Source organism: Ursus arctos, unplaced genomic scaffold, assembly GCF_023065955.2.
Source record: "Ursus arctos isolate Adak ecotype North America unplaced genomic scaffold, UrsArc2.0 scaffold_4, whole genome shotgun sequence".
NCBI lineage: Eukaryota > Metazoa > Chordata > Mammalia > Carnivora > Ursidae > Ursus > Ursus arctos.
Window position 1 is genome coordinate 32,934,209 of NW_026623056.1, and position 23,551 is coordinate 32,957,759.

Here is a 23,551-nt window from a genome sequence, read left to right on the forward strand (position 1 = left end):
CTTTTAGTTGCTTGTGCTTTTTGGTGTCCACAAAAGAAGGAAATCCTGTCACTTGTCACAACAAGGTTGAGCCTTAAGGACATAGTGTGCTAAGTGAAATAAGTCAGTCACCAAAGGTTAAGTATATTGCCAACTCCAGTGTACTGAAGCTCTTCCCCTGTGTTTGCTTATAGGATTTTTATACTTTTAGGTTTCATGTTTAGGTCTTTAACTCATTTTGAGTTAATTTTTGTGTGTGGTGGAGGTAAGGGTTCATCTTCATTCTTTTGCTTCTTGGTCCAGTTTTTCCAACACCCATATGCTTAAGAGACTGTCTTTCCCCCATTTTATAGTCTTGGCACCATTGCTGAAAATTATTTGGCCATACATGAGGGTTTATTTCTGGTTTCTTCTGTTCCAGTGGTCTATATATTTGTTTTTATGCTAGTTCCATACTGTCTTGATTACAATTGGCTTGTAGTTTGTTTTTAAATCAAGAAGTATTAGATTTTCAACTTTGTTCTTCTTTCTCAAGATTGTTTTGGCTATTTGGGGTCCCTTGAGATTCTGTATAAATTTTAGGATTTTGTTTTTCTATTACTGGAAAAAAAATGCCATTGGAATTTTGATAGGGATTACATTGAATCTCTGTATGGCTTTGGGTAGTATGGACATTTTAATGTTATTAAGTCTTCTGAGCTACAAGCATGGGATGCCTTTCCATTTATTTCTATGTTCTTTGATTTCTTTTGGCAGTGTTTTATAGTTTTTGATGTACAATCTTCTGCCTCCTTGGTTAGTTTTTCCTTAAGCACTGTATCCTTTTTGGCACTATAGTAAGTGATTACTTTCTTTTTTGACTGGTCATTGTTAGTGTATCGAAGTACAACCAGTTTTTGTCCATTTTGTATCTGAAACTTTGCTGAAATTGTGTCTTCATTGTAACAGGCTTTAAAAAAAAGTCTTTAGGGTTTTCTACATATAAGATCATCTCCTCTGTGAACAGAGATAATTTTGCATCTTTTCCAGTTTGGATGCCTTTTGTTATTTATTTTTCTTGTCTAATTGCTCTGGCTATTATTTCAAGTACTATGTTGAATAGTAGTGGCAAAAATGAGCATCCTTGCCTTGTTCCTCATTTTAAAGGAAAGCTTTCAATTTCAGTTTTTCACCAATGAATATGATGTGAAGGTGGGTTTTTCATCATATACAGCTTATTATATTGAGGCAATTCCCTTCTATTACTAGTTTGTTGAGCATTCTTATCATGAAAGAGTGTTGAGTTTTGTTAAATGCTTTTTCTGCATCAGTTGAGATGACTGTTTGGTTTTTGTCCTTTATGTTGGTAATGTGGTGTGTTTACATTCATTGATATTTGTATGTAGAACCATCCTTGCATTTCAGTTATAAACCTTTCCATTGCAAGTATAAAGTTTGGTTGTATAATCATTTGGTGTATAATCATTTCAGCGTGCTGTTGTTTGGTTTGCTGGTATTTTGTTGATGATTTTTGTATCAATATTCATCAGGAATATTGGTCTGTAGTTTTCTCATTGTGTCCATCCTTTTATTTTTAAAGTATATGTCTTTTATATAAATGGGTTCCTTGTAGATTATATATAGTTGGGTCTTTTTAAAATTCATTTCTGAATTTTTATTTTTAAAAATTGAGATATAATCGACATATGACGTCATGTAAATTCTCTGTCTTTCCTGTTGGTGTATTTAAGTCATTGATGTTCAAAGAGATTTTTGATATAGTTGGAGCATATTTTTGCCATATTTGTTACTGTTTCTATTTGTTGTCCTTGTTTCTTGTTTTTTCTTCCTCTCTTTTTCTGCTTCATCTATTTTTGAGCATTTTATATGATTCTATTTTTTCTCCTCTCTCACAGTATCTATTATACCTTTTTAAACCTTTTTCAGTGGTTGTAGTTGAGTCTACAGTGTACATTTACAATTTTTTGAAGTGCACTTTCAAGTAACACTATACTCTCTCACAGATAGTGCACTTACCTTACGACAGAGTATTCCTAGTTTCTGCTTCCCATTCCATATAACACTGCTGTCATTATTTTCACTAATCCATAAACTATAAACACCGAATACATTATCTCTGTTATTATTTTGACCTGTTGCTGCTAGATCAGTTAATTCTCTAATGCTCTTGCTTTCTTTACATAGATAATAGATTTCTTACCTATGTCATTTTCCTTCTTTCTGATGAACTTTTTATTTTAACATTTCTTGGATGCATGTCTGCTGTTGACAAATTCTGTCAATTTTTGTTTTCTGAGAAAGTCTCAATTTCTCCCTCACATTTGAAGAATAATTTTACTGGGTGCAGAATTCTAGATTGGTTGTTTTTTTTCTTCCAACATTTTAAACATTTTACTTCACCCTGTTCTTGTTTGCATGACCTTTGAAGAGAACTTCAGTGTTATTCTTACCTTTGCCTGTCTATGCGTAAGTTTTTTTTCCCCCTCCTTTGGCTTCTTTCAGAATTTTTTCTTTGTCTTTGATCTTTTGCATTTTGAATATGATGTGCCTAGATATAGATTTTTTTGGTATTAATCCTCTTTTATGTTTTTGAGCTTCCTGCATGTGTGGTTTGGTGTCTGATATTAATTTTGGGAAATTCTCATTTGTTGCTCCAGTACTTTTTCTGTTCCTTTTTCTCTTCTTCTTGTGGCATTCCCCTTATGCGTGTGTTACAACTTTGTAATTGCCTCAATAGTTCTTGGATATTCTCTTTTTCATTTTTTTTCTCATTGCATTTCAGTGTTGGAAATTTCTATTGACATTTCTTTAGGCTTTACTGATTGTCCCCTTGGCCATGTCCAGTGTATTGATCAGCCCATCAGAGGCATTGCTAATTTCTCTTACACTGGCTTTGATTTCTAGCATTTATTTTTAAATCTTTTTAAAGTTTCCATCTCTCTCAGCTTACATTACCCATCTGTTTTTGTGTGTTATCCAGTTTTTCCATTAGAGCCCTTAGTGTATTAATCGGTTGGCTTAAATTCCTAGTCTGATAATTTCAACATCCTCAATATGTTTCAGTGATTCTGATGCCTTGCTATGTGTATTCACACTTCGATTTTTGTCTTTTAGTATTCTTTGTAATTTTGTGTTAAAAGCTGGATATGATATATTCAGTAAACATTACTTAGGTAACACACTTTTATTTTGAGTTTTTGTTTATCTGGCAGGAGTTAAACTGTGTTTATTGTTTGTTGTAGCTGTATGTGTCCGAAGCTGCAATTTCCTCTGGTGTCTCTCTTATTTTTTCTCCTGTTGTTTTTGAATTTCCTGAGAGACTTCTTAAATAAATTCTGAGACGTGCATTTCTTTCCATTGTGTTTCCCCATTATTATAGAGGAATCCTATTGATCTGGTGGTAAGGTGTGACAGGAGAAAAAGTGTTCTGTAGTCTTAAAATCAGGTCTGAGTCTCTTAGTGATCTGTGCTGTGCGCTTGACCTTTATAAATGCTTTTCAGTTTTTTGCCCCTCTTCCTCCCTCATGGGTGAGATAAGAAAGCTAGAGGGGGCTGAAGTTTTATATCTTCTTTCTTGCACATGGAAAGCTAGATGAGGTTAGAATTGGGTATTTCCCTTTCCCCACTTTTAAGTTTAAAGAAGGCTAGAGTTGGGTATTTCTTTCCCCCCAGTTCAGTTAGCTTTGGTAGAATAGTTTTCCTTGAAGGCAGGTGTTAAGAACAGAGTACTCTGTGCCTGTTTTATAAATGGCTACTTTTCCTCTTATCTGCTTCCAGCAGGTTTTTCCTAGATCTTCACTGTGAGTATCTGGTAGAGCTCCTAGAGATAAAATTGAGAAAAGCATGGTGGGGCCCTCTCTAGAACTCTTAACTCCCAGACTTGTTCATAACGCTCCTTTATCAATTACAGTTTTAAGTTTTCCTCTACTGGTACTAGCTCTGTAGGCAGTTTCTGCTCCTGGGCTTCTGTTCCAGTAAGCTGTAATTCTGTGTATCTACCTGTCTGTCTCTAGTTTTTAGGGCAGTGGTTTGCCATGTGACCTCAGTTCTTTTGTGGATTTAAGAAGAGTTGTTGATTTTTCCGTTTGTTCAGCTCCTTTCTTGTTGTGAAGATGAGAGGAATGACTCCCAAGCTCCTTACATACTAGACTGGAGACCAGAAGTACTTCCTTTGATCATTTTATTTGTCTTTTTATTGTTGAGTAGAGTTCTTTATTCTGGATACAGATCCCTTATCAGATAAATGGCTTACAAATGTTTTCTCCAGTGGGTAGGGCAGTCGGTAGAAGCCTTGTTGGTCATAGCACGGATTTTGGCTTTAAATCTCTTCAAAAGGGGGAGCCACTGGAGGTTTTAAGCAGAGAATCCCATTATCTATCTTATATTTTTAAAGGTAAGATCACTCTGCCTGCTTTCTTGAATGTAGATGGAAGGTTAACAGAGGGAACCCGAAAGACCACATAGCTGAGCAGAGGTGTGCTGAAAGACTTACACTAGAGGGGTGGTGAGAAATGATCATTTCTTGGAGATACACGCACACACACCACACGTATTTTTATATTCAGATAATTGTAAATACAGCTGCAATTGTAAGAAATAATACAGAGATCCCATGTATCCTTTGCCCAGTTTCCCTCAGTGGTAACATCTTGCAAAATTATTATAGTTTAGTGTCACAACCAGGATATTGACATTAATACAATCCACCAGTCTTGTTGAGATTTCCCCAGTTATACTTGTACTCATTCGTGCATGTGTGTGTGTACTTTTATACAGTTTTATTACATATGTAGTTTTGTGTATTCACTAGAACAGTTCCTTCATCACAAGTATTCTTGTATTGCCCTTTTATAGCCATACCCATTTCTCTCCTTGCCATTCCTCCACTCTTAACCCCTAGTTTAAACCCTTGCAATAACTAGTAATCTGTTCCCCTTATCTATAATTTTGTTATTTCAAGAATGTTATATCAATGGATTCAAATACGGTATGTAACCTTTCGGGATTGGCTTTATTTGCTCAGCATAATTCTCTGGAGATTCATTAAAATTGTTGCATATATCAATAATTAGTTTTTTTCTTTTTCTGAGTAGTTTTTCATAGTGTGGTATATTATGGTTTGTTTATCCATTCACCTGTTGAAAGACATCTGGTAGCTATTCTGAATAATACGGCTATGAACATTCATTTATAGGTTTTTATGTGAACATAAATTTCCATGTCAGTGGGGTAAATGCCTAAGAGTGCAATTTCTGGAATCTTGGGGATAGACACACATGCACACCCATATTTTTAAGATTTTATTTTTATGTAATCTCTATACCCAAAGTGGGGCTCAAACTCAAAAGAGTCTCATGCTGTACTGGCCAAGCCAGCCACATGCCCTTTGGATATATTTTGAAGGTGGAACCAACAGTATTTCTTGACAGATTGAGTATGAGGTCAGAGAGAAAAAAGATTCAGGATTTGAAAATTTTTGACCTGCACAGTTGGAAGAGTCAAATTGTCAATAATTGAGATAGGATATGGGTGGAGCAGGTTTAAGGAAGATGGAATTTTGCTCAGGACATGTCAAGTTGAGATGCATATTAGACACAGAAAAATTGACATGTAGTTAGTTGGCTGAAAGTTTCTGGAGTACACAGGAGAGATCTAGTCTATAAAATTGGGAGTCATCAGCCTTTAAAGTCCTGAGGCTGAAGAGATCATTGAGGTAGCTGAAAAGAGGTAAGACACCAAGTTCTGTTTATTCCATTGTTTAGAAAATAGATTAGAAAGAACTAGTAAAAGAGTGAATTTGGCCAGGGAGGAAGAGAAATTGTGGAGAAGGCATTTCAGAGAGTGACCAACTGATCATCTATTTTTGTGGAAGCCATAATTATAGCAGATAGGCATAATCCCTGTAGTAACCTGAGATTTTAGTTGGTTTGTTTCTGGTGGTATATGGGATGATATGTCTCCTTTCTAGTTTCTTCTTAGTGAGGAAAAAAAGGGGTTTTGAGTTTTTGTTCATGTATTCAGAAAAGCTAATGGTCCCAGTTGCTAGTTAATACCCAACTTACTGTGTATGCTTTCATGAAAAAACTTTTAAATTTAATGAAGAAGTGTTCTTTATCTTTTCAAAACTCTCACATCATTTTTTAAAAACTTTTTAAAAATTTTATTATTTGACACACACAGAGAATACAAGCAAGGGGAGCAGCAGAGGGAGAGGGAGAAGCAGGCTCCCCACTGAGCAGGGAGCCTGATGCAGGGTTTGACCCCAGGACCCTGGGATCATGACGTGAGCTGAAGGCAGCCGCTTAACTGACGAGCCACCCAGGCACTCCTCACATCATCTTTTTTTTTTTGATACCTCTAAAGGCACTTAACGTTTTCTGTTATGTGGTATCATTATTTGATATTTGCATACTTGTCTCATTTTGAATTGTAAGTGCTTTCAATACTGAGGTCCTGCTTTATTGTCACTGTATTCCTCAAGCATATAGTAATAAATGAAGTTGATGGAATTGAGTACATTTTGTTGTGGTAGTTAAGAGCATGGGCTTAGGACTCTGACACACCTGGGTTAAATCTTGTCCCTCCTCTTTGCCAGCAAATTCCTTAACCTCACTATGCCTTCACCCCTTTTCTAAGTGGGGATTGATATTGTTGCCTAGTGAATTGGTTTGTGGAGAGGATTAAATGAAGTCAGGAAGATAAAACTCTTAGCAGGGTTCCTGGCTCTTGATTTTCAGTAATCCTGTAGTTGTTGGCACCATCATTGTTATGCTAATAATAGTATCTATTATATTGACTTTCAAAGATACAGAGTTAAAGCAGTGTTGCATTTAAGTTACTCTGACTTACATGCTCAGGCCTCTGAAAACTAAGCATTTAGGAATCCTCATATTTATATTTACTTCAGGCCATATTAGCTGGCTGGGAATAGAAGTCCGTTAGGCTCTCCAGGTGTCCCTTCTGTTGTTTCCCTTTCCTTTCCCCTTTCTGTGCTGGGCAAGTTGTTTGTGGGACTGATTGGGAAAATTTGCATGCATGAATCCTGTTTATTATTCCTATAAAATCGGGATTTCTTTGTAGAAAATTTTAAGCCTGCCTGAGCAGTGTATATTTTATAAATGTAATTTACAATTTAGGTTTTTATTTATATACTATCTAATTATAGTAATGTAAAAAAAATGTTATTGTAAATTTCCAGAATGTGACTTGATATTAGAAAGTCCACTCTGTATATGATATATGCATATAATATATATTTTTTATATATATCAATGTATATATATACTAAGTGTGAAAGAGATTGAATATATAAGGAACTTTCCTTGGCTTCTAGAGCAAGAGATGCCATCTAGAGATGGCAAACTGTGCACCTGTTGACTATTTTTGTAAATAAAGTTTTATTGGAACATAGGCACACCCATTCCTTTACATATTGTTGTTGACTGCTTTTCCACCACAACTGTAAAGTAATTGCACCAGAGACTATGGCCTGTAAGCCAAAGTATTTATAGTCCGGCCCCTTATAGAAAATGTTTGCTGACCCTTATTCTAGGGTGTTATTTTGGTGGCTCATCTTTTACAGCCTTGCTCATTCTCATTTTCTTGTATGATTCCTTTTCATCTGTCTGCCTACATGTTGATATTCTCCAGGATCTTCTTGGGAATGTCTTACCTGTCTTGGGGCTTTTGTGATACCACTGTCCAGGTTATACGGCCTGACCAGTTTATTAGTGTCCTTTATAGACTTCTCTGCTGCTGGAGACTCTGGCTACTTATTTTTCTTATTTTACAGGCAATTTTATCTACTCCTGTGGCTTTAAGAACCATCTAGACCTCTTGCTAGAGGATAAGATGAACATATCAGCTTGCTTTCTGGACTTTTCCATTTCTGTGTCCTTCAGTCATTTCAGTAAACGTGTCCCAAACTGAACTCATTCCTTTCCTCTTCCATAACAGTGAACTCTACTGTCATGTTAATAGTCACATGAGTCAGAAGCTTGATAGTAATCACTCCCCTCCTTCCAGTTACCAAACTAGGAGCAAGTGGTCAAATAACTGTTGATCTGCCTCTCAGTTGATCTGTCGTTCTCTTCCTCTGTCTTTACTTTTTCTACTTCAATGCAGGTCCTAATTTAATTTATCTTCTCTTCCTTAAAAAAGATTTTTTTCATACCCAGCAATCTTCCCAAATCAAATCTCTTGTTAGAGCAGATCAGTGTTTCTTTATGGCTTGTAGTATTCAGACTTTTTAGACTTTCCACCAGGCCCCTTTCCAGAATTTTTCAAGGTACAAATAAGCAAATTTTTCTTAGGTCCAATCCCCATTTACCTGTAGCACTTTCCGAGTGAGCTAGAGTTTTCACCTTGTATTGTAATTGTTGAGTTGGCTTACCCATTAGAATATGAAATCTTTAAGGACTATGAATTTTTACACACTCAGAGTCCTGGCTCTGACGCATATTTGGCTTCAAAATAATTGTTGTACACATGGAGTTATTTTGAGATGATATTCTAGCCAATTGTAGGGTCTCTGGGGGCCATCTGAATTTACTGTGTAATCAAAGGTTTAGAGATGGATTAAACAATTTTTCAGTCCTAGTGTGATTAAAGGAAAGGGTGATGGAACTCTGGCTTTTATTTTAAAAGATTTTGTTTATTTTATTTGAGAGAAAGAGCGCATGTGCGCATGCGTAGAGAGAATGGGGGAGGGAAAGAATCTCAAGCTGACTCTGCTGCATGTGAGCCCGACATGAGGCTCCATCTTAGGACCCTGAGATCATGACCTGAGCCAAAACCAAGAGTTGGACGTTTAACTGACTGAGCCACTCAGACACCCTTGGATAGTCTTTTTTTTTTGAAGATGTGTTTCAGAAAAATAGCCTTTAAAGCAAAACTTTTGAAGTCAGTCCTACTTTACTATATTTTATGGAAGTGGAGCTTTCTATGGTAGGAAAGATCTGGTAGAATGAAATTTGGTGAGGAAGAGAAGATGATAGCCATATGCTGCCTATCATACATCCACGGTATTATTAAGTTTGCTGATTGTTACTTCACCTAAAAGTTAGCTTTTCCTTTAATGAGCTTGACATAAGGGTACATAAAGTACCCTTTTGGGAATCCCTTGACTCAGTGCTTCTGGAAGGTTATTTTTTTCCCCTTTTCTTGAAGTGTGAGGTGTCAAATGATGTAAAAATGAACATAGCCTCTGTCTATTTAGAGGAGGATATATGTTAATGACTATTGGTTAAACCAAAAGGATAACTTTTTCTTTAAATGTGGCTTTTAGGTTTTCTTATATCGGTGTGCTGTTTATTCCATCTTGAGCAGTTATTTTGTTTTTTTAGATGGGAATGGTAAATAAGAATTTAGTTTACCTATAATTTTTTATCTTTTCTATATTGGAAAAATATTACCTTTATATAGACAGGTTGTTTTTCTACAATGGATTTTAAGTTTTTAATTATGATCGTATAGTAAGAAATACGTTTTACATGCAACCCAGTGCACAGAAAAATAACAAATAAGTTTGGTTAAAAAGTCCATAATCTCGATATAGTAAAGTCCTTATTCTTTTTTTTTTTTAAGATTTTTTTTATTTATTTATGTGACAGAGAGACAGCCAGTGAGAGAGGGAACACAAAGCAGGGGAGTGGGAGAGGAAGAAGCAGGCTCCCAGCAAAGGAGCCCGATGTGGGACTCGATCCCGCAATGCCGGGATCACGCCCTGAGCCGAAGGCAGATGGTTAAGGACTGAGCTACCCAGGCGCCCCAAAGTTCTTATTCTTTTCTCTTCTCCTTACCACCCCCTTCTCAGTCCTGATTGTCTGAACCCACAATTTGGAAAATATGGGTTTATAGTAAGTTGTAAGGTAGAAGCAATTACAGAAACAGGGAATTTACTCTGTGAAAGACAAAGTAACCAGAGTATTGAGAGCTCTGTGGCTGATACACGAAGATATAAAATTCAGCTTTTCCTGTTAGGCATTTATATAGTGAGTTAGTTGGACAAGTGCTGTGGGTGTGGGTGTGTATGTTTCTCCTATAGTCACTGCAATGTAATACCTGATTTCTATAAGGTACTTTTTGAGAAGTATTCTTTTATATAATGCCATTGAACTCTAGTTTGAAGAAGAAGAAGAAAAAAAAAAGAACTGAGAGAGTATTTAATAAATTCCAAAATATTTCTAGGTGCTGCAGGAATTTAGAGATCAGAGAAGATTGGTGAGTTGGAGCAGCTGGGGATGGCCTTGTGAAAGAGGTGGGAGTTATATAGGAACTTTAAAGATGGGTAGAATGTGTGTAGGTGGGAGGGAGGGTGCAAACATTCCAGTGATGGTGTGATCAGTGGCTTAGAATTGGGAATGAAATAATAGAAAGAGTGAGAAGTGGAATCTAGTTATGATCACATTGGTTATGAATGGAAGTAAGATGAAGCTAATAAGAAGGAACTAGAATATGAAGTGATTTAGACTTTATCTGGTAGGACATGGGAAAATCTCTAACTCTCAGAATTTACTTTGTCTGCTAATAACATTACCACTCCAGATCTCTTTAGGTTGCTGTTTGCGTGGTGTATCTTTTTCCATCCTTTACTTTCAGGCTGTTTGAATCTTAAGTATGTGTACTGTAGGGATGCCTGGGTGGCTCAGTCGTTGAGCGTCTGCCTTCAGCTCAGGGCGTGATCCCGGAGTCCTGAGATCGAGCCCCACATCGGGCTCCTCTGCTGGGAGCCTGCTTCTCCCTCTCCCACTCCCCCTGCTTGTGTTCCCTCTCTCACTGGCTCTCTCTCTCTCTCTCTCTGTCAAATAAATAAATAAATAAATAAATAAAATAAAATCCTTAAAAAAAAAAAATAAAGTATGTGTACTGTAGAAAAAATGTAGCTGGAGTTTTCTTTCTTATCCAGTCTGACAATCTCTGCTTTTGATTGTGTGCTTAATTACATATTTTGTAGTTTTTGTTATGATTCGAATTACCTCTGTCATGGTGCTCTTTATTTTGTTTCTCTCTCATGTTTTTGTTCCTCTGCTCGCATGTATTGCCTTCATTTTTTAAGGTACCGTTGTAGGTCCAGGGTTGGTTTTTTTTGTTTTGTTTTGTTTTGTTTTGTTTTTAGTAGTAGTACAAAAATTATTTTCTTAGTGGTTGCTTTAGAAATTACAGTGTACATTTCAGTTTATCAGTCTGCTTCAGGTTATACTAACTTAATACCAGTAAAACATAGCACCCTTCCACCAATACAGCTACTTTTTTCCCGTCCCTCTTTTCCTACCATTATTGTCATGTGTGTTACATCTATTTATGTTATAAACCTAATAATATACTGTTATTTTAATTGCTTTATTTAATATGTGTATTTGGTGAAATTAAGGGGAGAAAAGAAAAAATATATTTATACAGTCTTTATATTTTCTTAATTATATTTACCATTTCTGGTGCTCTCATTTCTCTTTGTAGATCAGATTATCTCCTGATGTCATTTATTTAATGCAAGTCTGAGAAGCTTGCATTAGTATTTTTTAAAGTCAGGTCTTCTCCTGTAGAATATTCTCCACTTAAAAATAAATCGGGGGGGGGGGCGCACCTGGGTGGTTCAGTTGGTTAAGGTCTGCCTTCAGCCCAGGTCATGATCCTGGGGTCCTGGGATCCATCCCCACATTGTCCTGCTGCTTGCTCAGCGGGGAGCCTGCTTCACCTCTCCCTTTGCTACTCCCCTGCTTGTATGCATTCTCTCTCTCTTTCAAATAAATAAGATCTTTAAAAAAATAAAAATAAATCTGTTAATGTATTTTTCCTTTCACATATGAAGAATAATTTTTCTGTATATAGCATTCTTGGTTGACAGGATATTTAGTTGTTTATTTTTTAAGATTTCATTTTTTCATTTGAGAGAGAGACAGAAACAGAGAGAGCACAAGCAGGGGAGAGGCAGAGGGAGAGGGAGAAGCAGACTCCCCACTGAGCTGGGAGTCCAACATGGGGCTTGGTCCCAGGACCTGGAGATCATGACCAGAGCCTAAGGCAGATGCTTAACCATCAGAGCCACCCAGGTGCCCCAGGATTTTAAAATTTTATCTTATTTTTTTGCCCTCTGGCCTTCATCAGTCTGATGATTAGTCAGCCGTTTATTGTATTATTTTTTTCCATGTATGTTATAAACCATTTTTTGTTATTTCTTTCATGATTTTCTTCTTTATGGCTTCAGTTCAAAAGTGATGTGCCTAGATGTGAATCACTTTGTATGTATCCTTTTGGGGTTCATTTTGCTTAGGGTTCATTAAGCTTTATGGTCAGCAGATTAGTGTTTTTCATCAAATTTTGGGAATTTTCAGCAGTTATTTCTTCACATACTTTTTCTCCTCCTTTTTCTTTTTCCTCTTTTTTTTGATGCTGACTTTGTACATATGTTGGTAGGTGTGCTGTTATCCTACATTAGGCCTTTGAGGCCCTGTTCATTTTTCTGCAGTCTTTTTTTCCTTTGGTTCTTTCAATTGGATAATTTATTTCTCTGTTTTTAAGTTCACAGATTTTTTTTTAAATGTCATCTCAAATCTTATCTTGAGCCCATAGTGAATCTTTGACTTTGTTACACTTTTCAACTCTAGTATTTCCAGGTTTAAAAAGTTAGTATTTCTTTATTGAAATTTCCTACTTGCATAATTGTTGTATTTTTCTTTAATTTTAATATATGATTTCCCTTAACTCTTTGAACATATTTATTCTATATTTTAAAAAAGTTTCCCATCTTTATTGAGATATAATTGATATATAACGTTGTGTTTGTTTAAGGTGTGCAACATGTTCATTTGATGTACTTACATATTGCAAAATGATTACCACCATACCACTAACTAACATGTCACACCTTATAATTACCATTTCTTTTTGTGGTGAGAACATGTAAGATCTGCTCTTTTAGCAACTTTGAAATAAACGGTATGGTGTTATTAACTATAGTTGCCATGGCGTAGGTGAGATTCTCAGGACTTATTCATGTTATAACTAGAAGTTTGTACTCTGACCAACATCTCCCCTTTTCCGCATCTTCAGCCCCTGGTAACAACCCTTCTTGTCTCTTTGTGTGAGTTTGAATTTTTAGACTCCACATATAAGTGATATATGCTATTTTGTCTTTTTCTGATTTATTTCACTTAGCATAATGACCTCAAGGTCCATCCGTGTTGCAAATGTCAGGATGTCCTTCTTCTGGCTGAATGATATTCCTGTCTGTCTATGTCACATTTTTTTAATCCATTCATCTGTTAATGGACACTTAGGTTGCTTCCATGTCTTGGCTATTGTGAATGATGTGCAGTGAATATGAGAGTAAGGTGTCTCTTCAAGATAATGGTCAGATATATATACCCAGATATATACCCACTTCTGGGATATATATCCAGAAGTGTAATTGCTGGATCATGGTAGTTCTGTTTTTAATATTTTGAAGAACCTCCGTACTAATTTTTGTAGTAGCTACATCAATTTAATTTACTACCATCAGTACACAAGGGTTCCCTTTTCTCCACATCCTCACCACCACTTCATCTCTTATCTTTTTGATGATAGCCATTCTAACAGGTGTGAAGTGATATCACATTGTGGTTTTGATTTGTATTTCCTTGATGATTAGTGATGTTGAACACTTTTTCATTTACCTGTTGGCTATTTGTATGTGTTCTTTGGAAAAATGCCCATTCGGGTCTTTGCACAGTTTTAATTGGCTTGTGTTTTTGCCGTTGAGTTGTATGAATTCTTTATATATTTTGGATATTAACCCCCATTGCATATATGATTTGAAAATATTTTCTCACCATTACATAGGTTGCCTTTCATTTTGTAGATGGTTTTATTTGCTGTGCAAAAGCTTTTTAATTTGATGTAGTCCCACTTTTTAATTTTTGCTGTCAAATCTAAAATATCATTGCCAAGACCAATACCAGGAAGCTTATATACTCCCTATGTTTTCTCCTAGGAGTTTCGTGGTTTTAGGTCCTTATGTTTTTCAATAGAATAGCTGCTTTGTATTCTTGTCTGCTAAATCCAACAGTTGTGTCTACCTAGACTCACTTTCTATTAGCTGTTTTTTTTTTTAACCTAAGAGTAGGTCAGCTCTTTCTGTTGTCTGTATGTCTCACATTTTCTTTTTTCTTTTCTTCCTTTTTTAAAAAAAATTTTAATATTTTTACAGTTGGACATTTCAGATAATATATTTGTAGCAACTCTGGATTCTGATTTTTTTTTAATCTTCCTGAAGGTTGTTATTTTGGAATTTTCCTTTTTTTTTCTTTTTTTGTAACTTACCTGCATCTAATCTGTAGGATCTTTTACCTTCACAGTTTGAATCCCCTAAATTCTGTGTTAATTTTTTTTATTCTAACTTTAATTTTTTAGCCTGATATTTTTCAGTGGCTGACTATGTCTGCATAGTTTAGTGGGCAGGCAGTTATTGGTTAGAGATTGTGCTCAAACATCTTGAATTTACAAGGCTTCCATCATTTTTTGATGATTCTGTACATGGGTGGGGGCGTCCATTTAAAATTTGGCCAGTTTTAAGTTGGCCTCAGCTTTTACTTTCTCTGAGGCCCTATTGGGTTTCCCCTGCATAAGTGCACAGCTTTTCAGTCAGCCAGGAATATGTGGAGAGCTTATTTAGCCCTTCTGTGCATCTCATGTCCAGGATCTTCCTGTTAAATATTTTAGTGTTCTGCCGAGTCTGTCATTTTCCTCAGCTGGGACTTTATCTTCAGGGTAACGGAGCTGTGAGCTTTCTCACTTTGTTTCCTATCAGATATGCCATTTTTACTGCCAGTGCCACTGGACATGGATTTTTCTCTCTTTTCTAAATGATGGTAGCTCCCTCTCCAGGCAAAATTCCTGGTTTTCGTGCGCAACCCTGCCTGGGTAAAACCTTCTCAGTCTCTGAGCTGGGCAGTGGTGGTTGGAGATGGAAGCATCCCCTGGCAAAAAGGCCACTTATCCCCATTATCCCACTTCTGGTGTCTAGCAGCTTCTCAAGAGTAAATGCTACTTGATTTGTTGTCACCTTTGATTTCCAGAGCCTTGAAATGGTGTTTTCTACAGTGTAGTCCTTTAAAAAAAAAAAAAAAAAAAAGTTTATTTATTTCGAGAGGGGGGGAAAGAGAGAGCTTGTGCCCGAATGTGTGGGTGGGGCAGAAGGAGGGAGAGTCTCTCAGGCGGACTCCCCACTGAGCGAGGAGCCCGACCCAGAGCTGGATCTCAGGACCCTGAGATCATGACCTGAACTGAGACTAAGAGTCAAACATTTAACCAATTAAGCCACCCAAGCACCCCTACAGTGTAGTCCTTTTTATAGGTGTTTTGAGGGGGAACGGATTTATCAATCTCTTTATTCCACTGTAGCTGGAAATACTGCCTCTTTTTAAACTTTCTAATTTCTTACACCTTCCCCTATGTCTTCCAAGCCCACCTTAATTCACTCTAGTCAGGCTTTTGATGCCACTGTTTACTGAAGCCACCTTTGTAGGTCACTGGCATCCTGCATTTACCCTTTCCAATTATCAGTTTTCTCTTTTCATCTTAATCAGCCTTTCAGCACCTTTTCACATAAGCGGTCACTGCCTTTTTCTGAAAACTTTTTTAAATTGGCTTTTAAGATAACCTTCTCTCCTATTTTTCATCCTACTTCATTACTTCTCCGTGTGATCCACTTCTTGTACCTCTGAATATTTATTTATGTATTCTGGTCTAAACTTCTTCTCTAGGTGATGCCATTGGGTTCCCTTGCTTTAAGTTCCCTTTATGAAGATGACCCTCAGATGCGTATTTCCAGCTTCAGCTTCTTCTACCTTGAGCCTCACAGTATTTGCACTTGGATGGCCAGTAAACATTTCAAACTTAATAGATGAAAACAGAAGTCTTGAACCACTTTCTCCATCAAATTTATTCTCTCAGTTTTTAGAATGATCTTTTTAAAAGGGTAAATCAGATTATGTCATTTTCCTGATCAAAATGACATTGGCTTTCCTTTACATTTAATATGAAACTCAGTTTCTTACCATGATTAAAAGAGTTTATAATTTTGGAAAACAGTGTGGAGGTCCCTTAAAAAGTTAAAAATTGAGCTACCCTATGATCCAGCAATTGCAGTACTGAATATTTACCCCAAAGATACAGACGTAGTGAAGAGAAGGGCCATATGCACCCCGATATTCATAGCAGCATTGTCCACAATAGCTAAATTGTGGAAGGAGCCAAGATGCCCTTCAACAGATGACTGGATTAAGAAGATGTGGTCCATATATACAATGGAATATTACTCAGCCATCAGAAAGAACAATTATACAACATTTGCAGCAACATGGACGGGACTGGAGGAGATTATGCTAAGTGAAATAAGTCAAGCAGAGAAAGGCAATTATCATATGGTTTCACTCATTTATGGAACATAAGAAATAGGAAGATCGGTAGGAGAAGGAAGGGAAGAATGAAGGGGGGGGGGGAGAAGGGGGAATGAACCATGAGAGACTATGGACTCTGGGAAACAAACTGAGGGCTTCAGAGGGGAGGGAGGGTGGGGGATTGGGATAGGCTGGTTATGGGTATTAAGGAGGGCACATATTGCATGGTGCACTGGGTATTATATGCAAATAATGAGTCATAGAATATTACATCAAAAACTGGGGGTGTACTGTACGGTGACTAATATAACAAAATAAAAATTATTAAAAAAAAAGTTTATAGACATACCCCCTGCCTGCCTTTTCTGAACTTTTCTTCTCTTCCTTTACTCAGTGTGCTGCAATCACATTATTCTTCTAGCTTTTTCTTGAATATGTCATGTCCACCTCTAGCCATTTACATTTGGAGGTTCCTATAAACTGCAGTGCTCTTCCCCCGTATCTTCACGTGGTTGTCATCATCCTATCATTCAGGTTTGCGTTCAGATCTTACCTCCTTTGTGAGGTGTTTTCTGACTTCCCTATCCAAAATATAGCTCCTTGTCTATATCATGCTCTGTCTCCTTAAGGTATGTGAAAATAATACTGCTTCTTCCTCACTGTCCTCAATAGACTGTAAGTTTCATGAAGATAGGAACTTAGTTTTGTTCACTGCCATATCCTTAACATTATGAATGATGCCTGGCATAGAACAGGTGTACAATATTTGTAGAATAACGGTGTTTTCTATGGAATTAGTATTTCATTAGTGAATTAATAAAGAATGACTTAGAAACAATGGCTAGGCTTGTAATAGTTGTATATTTAAATGCAGTCAGGCATTAACTTTGCCTAATGTTGGCATGATTAATACTTATAAATGTTGCTCTGTGAAATTTATATTTTAGACCTTTTAGGGAATTTTAAGATGAGAAAATTTAAGACTTTAAAAAGAATAGAATATGTCAAAAGAGTAAGGGTAGATGAATATTTAGGTCCATGTATTTGCTTCACTTATGCATTCTTTCTGGTAAAATATAGTATGCATAAACTTATATAACTTCTGTTATCTGAGAATTTAATAGTTCTCTTTTATAACTTGGTTAATGAGTCTGGAAAAAGAGCTTATTTTAACATAGTTGGCTATGTTGAAAAACAATCTTAATGTCTGTGTATCATGAGAGCAGAGTCTTAGCTTACTAGCAGTTCTTCCACAAAACTGGCTATATAGATGTGAACTGGCAAAGTATAGACATACTTCCAGACTTAGCATCAGTTTAAAATGCAAATAGACACAGTTTTGAAGTTGGTAGTTTTTTGTGTTCTCCTCTGTCACAGTTAAAACTCAGAATGTGACTTGAGTTATCTTTATTAAAGCAATTATACTGTACTGAGTTTTTGTTTATTGCTTCAGCTATAAACATTTTATAACAAGTAATGGGATGAAAGATTGATGTTCTATAAAAGAATTTTTTTTTATTTTTTAAAAAAGATTTACTTATTTGAGAGAGAGCATGAGTGGAGGGAAGGGCAGAGGGAGAGGGAGAGAGAGAATCCTTAAGCCGACTTCCCACTGAGTGCAGAGCCTGACGTGGGGCTCCATCCCAGGACCCTGAGATCATGACCTGAGCTGATACCAGGAGTCATCTGTTTAACCAGCTGAGCCACCCAGGTGCCCCTATGAAAGAATTTTAAATATCACTGTACATGAACCCAGCTCTCACGGTCAATTTAAAGGGATAGAGGAAAGTCCTTTCGAGTTTCCAGTTTCCCTGAGATGACATGCTAGAACAATTATAGAGACAGTTGAAAGTTTCTGGAGGAGGAGAAACGTTTGCATATTTCTGGTACCATCTTCTAAAAACTGAAGCCCGCTCTGCTCTAGGACAGTTCTGCTTTTTAGGCTCCTCATCTGCTGTGCAATCCTCAACCCCTCTTTTTTTGGCCTTTTTTCTGACCATAAAGCATTTTTCCTTGCAGATTCCCAGGTATATAACTTTATGTTTTGTAGCTCTTCCAGAATTTTGAAATTTTATATTTCCTGTCCATATAGCTAGTACTTTGTAATATTTTCTCTGTGTTATGTAATTTGGCCTTTATTTACTGGACTTCTGATAGTCAAGTATACTTTTGGAATTTATCTTCTTTGTTAATATATACTCTGCACATTTATTACTGCAAAAACTTATGTTGTTAAGAAGTCATCGTATTATTTAATGCTTTCTTTTCACGAAGAATGACATAACTTTGAAATTCCCCAAAGGAAAAAATGATTTGTGTGGTCTGTAAATTTGTCAGGACCATACAATTTCTAGTATGCCATATTTTAACTTAGCAACTGAGCCCTTCTTATGGGCTCTCAGATTTTTTTTTTTTTTACTGTATCGTGGAAGATAGTATGGCTTGTAAGAGCTCTTTGCACCCAAATTCATTTGTTTAGTGAGAAGTTAGATTTTTATTATAGTTGCGAAAGATTACAGTAGTAATAGCTCATTCCAGATATCTCTTACATACTATACACACTGCTTCTCAAACAGTGGTGAAATATTAGTTTTAAAGATTTCCAGTTCATCGAAGACTGATATTTTTGTAAAATATAATACAAATCAGTTACTAGAAAAGTGAAATTTAAAAAAATACAAAATATAGGCCCCATTCTTTATTATAAAATTCACAGATATGAAATTATTCTATCAAATTGCTATAAAACATTCTAAGTACTTATTCTCAATTTCTGTATTTATCTTATTTCAGAGTAGTAGAAAGTAGTAGACTAGTAACATAGACTAGTAACAAATAGGTTGCAGGTCAGCATTGGTCTATAGGCCATACTTTTTATTTTGTTTAAAATTTTTTTGTTATTTTTTTAATTTTTAAAAATTTTAATTGAACTATAGTGGACATATAATATTAAATTAATTTTAGGTGTACAATGTAGTGATTCAACAGTTATGAAATTACCATGATAAGTGTATTACAGTATTATAGACTATATTCCCTATGCTTTACTTTTCATCCCCATGACTTATTTTACAGTCGGCAGTTTGTACCTCTTAATCCCCTTCACCTATTTTGCCCAGGCCCCTACTCCCTAGACCATAATTTTTAGTAACATACCCATAGCCTGCTCTTTGTAGTGTTTAATGTAATGAGATCTTAGAATCTTAGTCAATATGGTGAATAGCATTTATCCTTTAAAAAATATTTTCATGTGTTTCCTTTTCAGAACCGAGAGCTCCAAATCATGAGAAAGCTAGATCACTGTAACATAGTCCGATTGCGTTATTTCTTCTACTCAAGTGGTGAGAAGGTAGGTCTTGCAGAAAGTGTGTACTGAATATTGTGATAGACTTGTTATTCTTCTAAAAATAGTCATCATTCTCCACCCCACCCCCCACCCTAGCCCAACTAGCAGAACAGTTTTGCTAATTAAATGGAAGAATTCTAAAACACAGGCCATAGTGATTCTGAGCTCAAGATATAATCATTGAATATCATTAGTTATATCAGAAATTGTTTATGAAATAATAAAGGGAATGAATTTTTAAGAATTTTCTTTTTTTAGAATATTTGTCTTTAGTTCTTTATATATATACATACATATTTTAAATCTTCTGTGTTCCTTATGTGCTTCTGGAGCCCCATGATAGTTCCACCTGTTTATTAGAGGTGGAAAATGATGTCATTTTAAGTGGAAGTATTGGAGGGAAAGGGGAAACAGGAATGGTTAGGACCAGAATGAGACTTAAACATAAGGAGGCAAGTTTAACCTATTTTTGGCAAGGGAAAAAGTTAGAAAGGTATAATATTACAGAGCTTGTTGTAAGTGGTCACTGTTTATGATCATATTTAATTTTGTGAAAGCAAAAGATAATTAAAGGAGACTTTGTGCTGTGCATTCCCGTCCCTTTTTGTCTTTCTGTTCAGATGATGAAAGTAACTAATGTCGTTGTGCTCACTGGAGTTTGGAAGCACAGAAAGTCAGTTTCTTCTGTTTTACCTGCTTCTTTCTGCCTGTTCACTCTCCTTTCTTCCCAGATTCAATATTTTCCTTACATTTTTTACTTCATTGGTTTGGGTGAGAAGGCAGGGCAAATAATAAACCACTTAATCTTTTTGGCTGAACAAATATGACTTTGGATAAGTCCATTTGATATTTTGGACCTCAGACTTCTGGTATATACTATCTAAAGTTCCTAAATCCATAATTCCTCTTGATTTCTAAGCCCGGTATTCTTTTTACTTCATATAACTATTGCCCAGTGTACCAGTGTTTAATCATTTTCCATTAAATTTTATTTAGATTATTTCCTTACAAGTTCTTTTTTTCATGTCAGAGCCTGTAATATGGGAAGGTACCTATGTATTAAGCCATGATTGTGATATACTTCCTGTAGATACATAAATGTTAAATATTTGTATGTGTTTGTGTCAGTCATACCTAATGTTTTAGCAACCGTAATTAGCAAATTGGCTCCTTAGTGACTCTTGTTTCTCAGGTGCTTGTATCAGGGACTGTAAGCCCTTGTAAGTATTTGAGCACTTTTGTTTCTAAAGCAGGTTATGAGGTTCATGCTACCTTTTTTTTTTTTTTTTTTTTAGCCTAGCAAACTGCCTGTTATGTCTTTAATCTTATCTGTTTTGACATGTCTTTACTTTTTCCTGTCCCTTCCCAAATAAAATTATGGAACATCTGTTATGTTCACAGCACTCTTATAATGGAATTTTGCATCCTCATGACTTTTTGTTATTAGATGCAAGACATTATAATACCCCAGGGAGGAAAGTAAAGGTCAGAATTATTTGTTCTGTGAACCACTGGATTACATGGAGATTGGCTTGCAAAGGCCTCCTTACAAATCACCTAAACATTTTCTCATGATTACTTTATTTATATAGCTTTTCCTGTATAGGAGACACTGTTTTTAGTACTTTACAAACATTAACTCATTTAATGCTTACCAAGATAAAGAGCAGAAAAGGAAGAATGTCAAACTTTTGAATATAAGACTCTATTTGTGGCAGCATCAAAAGGTTTATGTATTTGGTTTTGGTCTGGTGAAAGCCTTGATCACAGTCTGCCCTCACCCTCACTTAATCCTGCCTTGGGAGTGACGGTGGACTGTTATCTGTGTACCCCAGAGGATGGATTTTCCTCCCTGCTGCTATTCAGAGCTGCTTATCATAAATGGTCTACAGATACAGAGCAATTGAGAAGACATTAAGGGAGGTTAACCAGAAGGACACTGAACCTCTGTCTACTATGAAAAAGAAATGTACTTTCTAATGTTTTATTTATCTCAGAACTTTCTCTTGAGCTTTCTAGATTTTCCAAAGTGAAAAAAAAATTCCTCTTAATTTTGGATAGCTTTGTTAAAAAAAAAAAATAGAAAGAAAAGTTGTGATATATTGCTGAAAATAACGATCCTTCCTTAACAAAAAAGAAAGGTTTTCTGAACATATGCAGAAATACACAGGTTCAGGACCTCCCATAATCTTCTAGCCACCAAAAAAATGATCTCTTCTTGCCCTACTCATGGTCTCTACTTCCGTTCTTCTGAATTGTTCTGGCAGGGCTGACATCACTCAAGAGACCAGGTAGTAAATTAATATGTCCCATATGTGAAGATGGGTTCAGCTCTCGAGTTGAGAGCTCAGGTTTGTAGTTACCTGTTCTAACTCTTATGAGTAGGTTACTGAGAATGAACTTGGAACTATGTTTTAGAAAAGGATCTAAATGTCTTAGGAAATTCTTACAAATCTTTAAAGATGATTTCTCTCTGAATATGACAGTCCTGTATTAGGTAGGCATTTTTCTAACAGAAGCATTATGTACTGCCTATATGTATATATTAGAAGAGTTTGGGGGGAGGAAATAATAATAGTTCGAGATGCCTCTGGGACATACAAATAGAAATTCCCATTAAGTAGGTGCACGTATGATTTCATAGGTGGTAGTCTAGGTGGCAGTGGGGAGTGCGGTGCTAAGTAGAGAAAGGATACTGACAAGATTGCTTTGATGGAGTTGTGTAGCCATGTGGTAGAGCTCTTAGGAGTTCTGGGAGAAGGGAGAAGGGATGTTTGAAACCAGGACAGTAAAGAGCCAGCAGTAAGTATTGCCTGCTGATCCTAGGATGTGAGAACAGTCTCCATTTGGGAGAGCTGCAAAGAAGCCAGTGCCTTTGGGTGGGATCCAGGTTTTGTCTAGGGCAAAGCAGTAAAAACAACAAAAAAACCTCTATGAAGAGACTGGGATTCAAAACTCCATGAAGAGTTTCTTTTCGGAGTTGTCAGAGAGCTTAGGGGAATGTCCGGACAGGAAATCAATGGTCAGAACATGAGCCTAAAGGAGATGTGAGGAGGCAATTACGGGGACGATTTTAGAAATTGTAAGGAGGAGAAAGAGAAGAATTCAGTGTTTCAGGATTATAAGGGTGAAAGACTTGGTTGATGTATATGGGAATATTTCATAACTCTCTTATTGTCATCCTCATCTCTCCCTCTCTACCATTTTCTCAGTCTCTTCGATGCCTTTGTCTCTGTTTACTTTCTGGTTTCTGCTTCTTTCACTCTGGGTTCTGGGTCTCTATCTCTTGGTCTTTGGTGTTCTGTCCCTCTCTTTTGGTCTGTGTCACCCCCTCAGATTTCTTTTCCCTCTTCAACTCTGGTATCTGTCTCTCTGTCTCTCTCTCTCTCTCTCGTTTACTTCCTATATGGATTTCAACCTCATTCTCTGGGTTTTCTGTACCCCTCTTTTATTGGGTTTCTACCCATTTTTCTTTGAATATCTGATCTTTCTGAGTCTTTGTATGAATTCTCATCTGTCCTGAGTGACCTTCATTCTCTTTCTTGGTGTTTCTTCTTTCTGAACCTTTATTACTCCCTTTTTGGAAAATTTTAAAGAAGAAAAAATTTTCACTCACTATCCTGACTTTTGACTTCTACATTATCCATCTATCTGTCTATCTTATTTCATTTGTACATGTTTTACATAGTTGCATGAGTAATTATTTATGACTTATAAACTTTGAAGATCTCATAGAATTTTCCATTTTGCCTCATAGTATTTATAGTTATTGGCTATATAATATTCCATTGAGTTTTTGAACTGCATAATACTCCCTAACAATTCCCCCACTGTTATTTTTAATTTT

At 36.2% G+C, this 23,551-nt stretch overlaps 1 protein-coding gene across 5 annotated transcripts in view; it reads left to right on the forward strand.

Moving 5' to 3' along the window:
* The window catches only part of GSK3B (glycogen synthase kinase 3 beta), a 201,925-nt gene that overhangs the window by 68,010 nt on the left and 110,364 nt on the right, over positions 1-23,551 (forward strand). For all 5 annotated transcript variants that reach the window (XM_026494220.4, XM_026494227.4, XM_026494232.4 and 2 more), the window contains exon 3: positions 19,624-19,707. In XM_026494220.4, the coding sequence (XP_026350005.1) occupies positions 19,624-19,707 (84 nt within the window). The remainder of the gene's footprint in view (positions 1-19,623; positions 19,708-23,551) is intronic.